Source organism: Labeo rohita, chromosome 22 (genome assembly GCF_022985175.1).
Source record: "Labeo rohita strain BAU-BD-2019 chromosome 22, IGBB_LRoh.1.0, whole genome shotgun sequence".
NCBI lineage: Eukaryota > Metazoa > Chordata > Actinopteri > Cypriniformes > Cyprinidae > Labeo > Labeo rohita.
Window position 1 is genome coordinate 62976592 of NC_066890.1, and position 7702 is coordinate 62984293.

Below are 7702 nucleotides of genomic sequence, written 5' to 3' on the forward strand. Positions count from 1 at the left end.
CACGGAGATGGTGTTTCCCATAGCGACCCCTAGAGGATGCCTTCCCTTCTCAGGGAGCCAGGCTTACATACGTAACCTGAGACTTTTTTGTGATTAACAAATATTTTTTAAAGGGATTATGAAATGGAAGAGATGATGTAATTAATATTGATTAATATTATTTAAATATTGAATAAAAGATGATTTTCCAAAACATGCCACAAAACAAAAAAATAAATAAATAAATAAAATTGAACTCTATTGTATAATTGTTGAAAATGAATGACTGAATGACTAAATGATACTCACCAGTGACCGTAACAATAAAGCTCCTTATGACCCTGAAACTTCTGCTGCTGATTTGTAGTTGATAGAGTCCAGAGTCTGTATCTGTGGTGTTCATGATGATCAGAGATTCAGTCTGAAGATCCACTCTCAGTCTGTCTTTCAATTTGTGTTTACACTGTTCATCTGTACAGACTCTTCTCTGATCTTCTGTGATTTCAGCAATGCAAATGCCATTAAAATACCACATCATCACATAATTTTTGTTCTTTATTTCACCAGGATATAAAGTAACAGATTCTCCTTTCTGCACTGACTTTCTCTTCATTTCATCAAGTTCAGAAACAGAAACACCTGAAACACAAACCAACAGCTGCTATAGTTACATGCTAAGTTAAGTTACTAAATATCAAGAGAATTGTGGTTACAAATATCTCAAAAACTTCAAAAAATCATTACATATCTTTGTCGGATTCAAAATTACACACACTTTATTATACACAAATTTAGTACATGTTAATATAATTGATTGCATTATAATACTAGGTACTTTTTTGAATGATCAAAAAGTTCCCTTGTAATCATGTGAATTTATCCACAAGATAAGTGCTTAGGGATGCGCCAATCCGATATTCATATCGGGTATCGGCTCCGATACTGCCATTTTTGTCAGATCAGTATCGGTCATAGAGGGTCGATTATTCTGTGTTACCATAAAGCAGTATAAAAGCATTATAAAGCACAATAACATTTTCGTGCACTATATTCCAAGACTTCTGAAGCCATACAATAGCTTAATGTGAGGTGCATATGAATATTTAAGTCCTTACATTAAAGTTCACACAAACTCTTTTCTCCGCTGTGGCTGTTAGTCATTCTGTTCAGCCTTCAAACCCTGGTTGCATTCGGTTACGACAGTCAATTCGGTAAAGCTCTCTCCAAGATCATTCTGTGTTCCCATTATTATGCTTGATTTGTGGATAAATGTTTATGATTTCATATAAAAAGGACTTTATCATGCCGGAGTTTAATGTTGTTTCTAAATCATGTTATTTGCTACCGGGTGTCTGTGAGAACAAATCACGATAGTAGAAGACTATAGATAGTTACTGTGCGCGTTAAAAACTAAAATTTAAAACTGTTAAAAGAAAGGCTCAATAAACTGTTGCACAGATATAATAAACTACACATCAATTTCTCTTCTCTTCTGTGTTTTGAACCTTTTAACGCAAAGCGCTGCGTGCTGTGACACCGTGTTGCTTTAAGCGCATCAGTCGGCACACCGGATGCGCATATTGTAAGCGGTGCTTGCCACACTGTATTTGTTTTGTCCTATCTATCATATGTTGTTGCCTTATTAAAAATATGCTATACATTTAAAATAAATGTATTCTAATTTTATATACTTATATATAAATGCATTGTTTTTCATGAATGGATTTTATAATAATACAAATATCAATGTGTAATATTTTACCAGATTTAGTGTAACACCTTTATTTGCTCCCCAAAAAATAATGTTTTTTGTTTTTTCACAAAATGTTAGGATTTCTAAAATTACTGTGCACAGATTTTTTTAGAATAACTTTTGCTGCTGAATTATCCACTAACATCATAATCATATTTATTAATTTATGTTTCTTTATAATGAAGTAGTCCGTATTTAGTAGAGTGTGAAAGAATGATTATCAGTTCCACACACAGAGACAAGATATGATAAAATATGGTAATCAGAAATTGTATGATGAATTATATCATCTTGACCAGTACAAAACTAAATGGCAAAACTATTGTTATCAGCAACTAAATGACAAAATAAGTTTAAAATCAATGCATTTTCTTTTATGATAAAGAGATAAGGCAACTCTAAATGTCAATAAACATGCTGATTTGAGTGACCTGCTTTTAAACATCTGTAAAATGACTTACCATGAACAGTTACAATGAAGATGTTTTCACTGATTCTGCTGTTTCTGAAGAGCTCTACTTGATAAAGTCCAGAGTCTGTGGTTATGGTGTTAATGATGGTCAGAGATCCAGTCTGTTGATCCAGTTTCAGTCTGTCTCTGAATCTCTCAGTACCTTCATGACACTGAGCATCAGTACACATCTTGAGATCTCCAGTGATTTGAGCGATGCGACTGTCATTGAAATACCATTTAACCCTTTCTTGATTGTTTATTATAACACCAGTGTTTAGAATGACTGAATCTCCCTCCATCACTGACACTGTCCTGTTATTATTATCAGTTGCACCTAGAAAAGAAACAAGCAGTTAATCATAATCCGTCTGAGATAGTAAAACAAAATTAAACAGTAGTACTGTTTTTAGGGCCCGAGCCCTAAAAGGGCACACATTGGAATCTGCGGTCATTAGGACGCCGCAGAGACTGGCACAGGGGCTCTACAGCGCCCCCTGGAACACCTTCCAAAAACTAATTGTATATCCCACATATACTTGCACGTATACATATGAAACTCGGTACAGAATCATGTAGATCTCACTGAGCCGAACAACTCACGCACTCTATGTCATTAGCTAATCCCAACAGGAAGTGAGCTATTCAAGGCTGTTTAAAAAGCGCATGCTCTGGAATTTGATATACTCCTCGGAGGCCTTTATTCCGACGGCCACCAAACTCGGTCAGTATGACCTCAAGACATTGGGGATGCTAAATTGCTGAGGAATATCTCGAATGGTTTGGCCGTGGCAAAGTGACAAAATTATGGCGAGAAATGAGAAACAGGAAATGTAGAATGTGGATTTTTGGAAAAATCAGGCTATAAATAAATTCATACTCCTCCAAGTACGAATAAGTAGTTCACACCAAGCTTTGTCAACATGATGCCAACATACTGAAGATGTTAAATTGCGAGCGGATTTGGGAACGGTTGATTTATGGCGATTTATTAAAATAGCAGTAAAAAACATAACCGTAATTTGAAAATGCAGCATCCAAACACTTCAAAACTTTTTACATACATAGAACTAGTCATTCTGAGAAATAAATGCTTACTTCCATCGATATAAAATTGTCTACTAAAAATAGAAAATTAAAAAACTATTAAACATCTGATCTCACTCTAACTCTCTCACTCTAACTCTATGTAGGGGGATGGGATGAACTGTGTGTATGTGTACCTGTTTTTGCTACATTGTGGGGACCAAATGTCTCCACAAGGATAGTAAAACCTGAAATTAAAAAAAAAAAATAAAAAAAATAAAAATTAAAAAGTAAATGGTGTTTATCTGAAAGTGTAACAATGCAAACATGTTTTCTGTGAGGGCTAGGTTTAGGGTTAGGATTGGGTTAGGGGATAGACAATATCGTTTGGTCACTATAAAATCTATAAAAGTCTGTGGAAAGTCCCCACAATTCACAAAAACAAACGTGTGTGTGTGTAAGTGTGACTGGGGGTAGTTGAGTGGCTGTGTGTGTGTGTGTGTGTGTGTGTGTGTGTGTGTGTGTGTGTGTGAGAGAGAGAGAGAGAGAGAGAGAGAGAGAGAGAGAGACAAACAGAGAGTGACAGAGTGCATTTAAAGTTCATTATCCTAAATCTTCACAACTTTTTACATATGAAAAACAAGTCATTCTTAGGAAATATGTTTATCATCTTTTCAGAGACCGCAAAAACATTTAAAATATCACACGTGTAAACCGGCAGATGAAGACTGTAATACCCAGGATGAACACAAGATGACCTCATAGGATAAGGAATCTTTTTTTAACTCTAATCCTATCTCAGTCTCATTGTATCAGAATGACTTAAAAACATTTTGATTGTAACCCTTTCATTGCTGTAACCCTTCAATCCAAACTGGTACAGGGATACTATTAATGCATGTGCCCAATGGGCACCGTTTTTCTGATGGCACCAGGGTGCCAATTGCTTGCAGCGCTATATATATATATATATATATATATATATATATACAAATTGTAGGTACCAAAATGTCAAAACAGCACATACATGACATCCAAAACAATAGAACACCAATACTGCACTACACATCAAACAACCCATTTCCTCAAAATAGATTGCATACCTTCAGAAACCCCTAATTAATATTACCCCTTCAAAGGGGCAGTATTCAGATTGTCTCTTCAGCACATTAGGCCTCAAACAATACAATTTCATTATGTTCTAGCAGGTATACACAACAAAACTAAATTAAAAGTGCCAGTAGGGGTGCATATACAAGGGACAGTGAATATAAATGGAAGAAATAAAATGTTTTCTTCATTTCTTCTTCTTCTTCTTCTTCTTCTTCTTCTTCAAAAAAGCATTAATTAATTAATTAATTAATTTATTTATTTATTTTTATCAAGTGTAGCACCAGGTTTATAGATATTTATATTTCCTTCGCATAGCACAAGGTTGCATTATAGAAATATAAACATATATTAATTAGTCCTGTAAATCAATCAAACAATTTAACTGTATTACTGTCACACCCCTGTGGACTGTTTTCGTTGGTTTTTCCCTCTGTGCCCTTTTTTGGTCTTTCCTGTTCTGTTTCTTGTTATGTCTTTATTGGTTAATTACTCTCACCTGTCCATGTCTAATTAGCACTCCTACTTAAGTTTGATTCAGTTCCTTGTTTCTCTGTTCTTTCTTAATGTCGCTTAATGTTATTTTTCCGTCCTTTGGTTTCCCTGCTGTACCTGTTTGTTCCTGTTCCCCTTTTGGACTTTTATATTAAAAGCACGTTTTGTATTATTTCCTCGTCCCTGCTCCTCCTTCCCGCACACGAACCCTGACTATTATATTATATCATACTAATAGTGAAGTAAAAGGTGAAAACCATTCCGTTTATAGCTATTTATTCCTTTCATATAACTTTTTATGATACTTCTAAAGATAACTTTAAATGTATAATCTAAAGCCATTAATCCCCAAGACAACTTTGATTTATTTCCTTTACAACACAAGGCTTGTTTTTGAGATCTCTCTCTCTCTCTCTCTCTCTCTCTCTCTCTCTCTCTCTCTCCAAAAGATTAAAATACTCCTAAAACAGTCCTATTATTCCTTAAAGAATACATAGGGAATTGTGCTATGAATATTTTCTGAAATTTTCACTATTAGGGTGATGTCATAACGTCATATAGTTGAATTGATTGATTAGATGGCTAATTAATACATACGTCTGTTTATCTACAGTGTAAATTGATCATAAAGCATTAATGGTTAATGAGTATGAACCCGAATATCTAATGAATGTCAAACGCTATATTTTAACTTGTTATATTTAATTTATATAGAGACAACACTAGATAGCCTAACAACGACTAATTTTTTCTTTAAAACAGCAAATATATTGTTAAAAAAAGTATAATAATAATAATAATAGTAATAGTAATAATAATAATAATCTTACCTTGCATAAAGAGCACACACAAACTAGTGAAAAGAAGATATTTCGCCATTTTTCATCTGACAAACAACTCGTTTCCCCATAAGCATGGATCGGTTTATCTTCCTCCCGAATTTACTGAGCTTCACCTTTTGTGGGAGTGTCCTTAAGGCAACATACAAACAGATGACACTGAGAATTTTTGGTCTACAAATGGCAAATTGTTCAAGAGATATTATGGTAAATTGATTAATTATAAATAAATGGAAAAGGTAGTCTAATAAAGTTTCGTTGAAACTACAGCTGTACCTAGTTTTACAACTATTTTTAGTTTGAGTAATATGATACGTCGTCTAACCTCTTTTGCCTGATTGATTACAGGCATTTGATAAATAGATACTGGCAGCTCATTCAGATGAACAGGTAACGTTAACATACATTTTTAACTAATAGAATAATAGAAATATATTACTGTTGTAAATTACATCAGTAAAATAAATTTATTAAAATTGAACCTCTGTCAAGTAGAAAAAAAAATCAACGGGAATAATGTGAATGAGGAAATAAAGTGAAGAATGTGTCATCAGAACAAAGCATTCAAGCATTCACATTTTACGTGAAATGTACAAAAGACGTCAAAACGTCTAAACAGAAAAGAAAAAAAAAACAGCATAAGAGGTCAAATTGCTGACACTTTCTTTTCGTAGAATGTAGTAAATATTTAAATATATTGTCTTAAAACGTATTAAAAAAAAAACAAAAACAAAAAAAAAACATTAACTCTTTAGCTTTAAATGTAACAGCCATGCTGAAATTGCGAGTCTACTTTATTTATTTAATGCTGGAAACTAAAATGTCATTATCTTTTTAATCCATCATATAAGCAAGAATCTGAGCGTGTACTAAGAATTTCAGTTGAGTTTTATCTAAAGGACACAATCATGATAAAGAGAAATTCATGGGGAAAAAAAAAAAACCTCATGAATGTCCCGCCCAGTGGCACCAACTACGTCAGGAACTGGATTTTGGTTGGAATAAGTTCCCAGCAAACATGCCGGTTTGGGGCCCGCGTGGGCCCACTGTGGGCAAAAAATCTAACTCGCGCGGGCAGCCCGCTATGGGCCCCCGATACCGGCGTGAAATGCGGGGCACGTGTGGGCCCCACACTATGGGGCCCGCGTGGGGCCCGAGTGGGACAGCCCAAAAGTGTGGGTTAAGTGTGGGCCCCCAGTTGGGCCGATTGTGGGCCCATAAAGTGTGGGCATGCTGTGGGTTGGGTGTGGGCACTGTCGGGATAGTGTGGGGATGCTGTGGACTGGGTGTGGGCACAGTGGGGAAAATGTGGGCATGCTGTAGGCTGGGTGGGGGCACCTGTGAATGGCCATTGTGGCCTTAACAAATAACAAAATTAGTTTGCTTTTACTTTGTACCTGCAAAATGCCACAATATTACTATTAATGCATATGCAGAATAACTGCAGGCTGAAAGTAGAAGCAATAAATTAAGAGTCATAAATTTCATATACTTCATATCATTTATTCACAGCCACGTAAAAAAAAAAAAAAAAAAAAAAAGCAGAAAACACTACTGTTTAAAAGTTTAGGGTCGGTAAGATTTGTCAGTGTTTTTGAAAGAGCTCTCTTATGCTTAACAAAACTACATTTCTTATCATCAGCAGTCTGGAAAACTGTTGTGCTGCTTTATATTTTTGAGGAAACCATGATATATATTTTTGAGGAAACCATGATATATTTTTTCAGGATCCTTTAAATAATGCTTTTAAAAGAGCAGCATTTATTTGAAATAGGATTTTTGGGCAACAATGTAAAAGTTTTTATCAATTTAACGCATCCTTGCTGAATAAAAATAATTTCTTAAACATTTCAAACGTATGTATTTCTTAGATTAAAAAATAATAATAAAATACTGACCCCAAACTATTGAACAGTTGAATGTATTAAATAATTTTATAGGACAGAGCAATGATTAATTATTACTAAATCAGAACGTTAAGTAGATCATAAATCAGTTCCCTAAGGGGCAACAGTAGAACTCTGCCTGATCGCTGTTCTTCTGCTCCTT

The 7702-nt window shown here is 34.7% G+C and overlaps 1 protein-coding gene across 1 annotated transcript; it reads right to left on the reverse strand.

Annotated features, from left to right (window-relative positions):
* Positions 1-29: 29 nt before the first annotated feature.
* Positions 30-5747, reverse strand: LOC127153448 (uncharacterized). The gene is made up of 4 exons (XM_051094502.1): positions 5645-5747; positions 2194-2520; positions 289-618; positions 30-82 (listed from the first exon to the last, which is right to left on the reverse strand). Exons 1-4 carry the CDS (start codon positions 5691-5693, stop codon positions 30-32), a joined length of 759 nt encoding a protein of 252 aa, XP_050950459.1. The 5' UTR covers positions 5694-5747.
* Positions 5748-7702: the final 1955 nt, after the last annotated feature.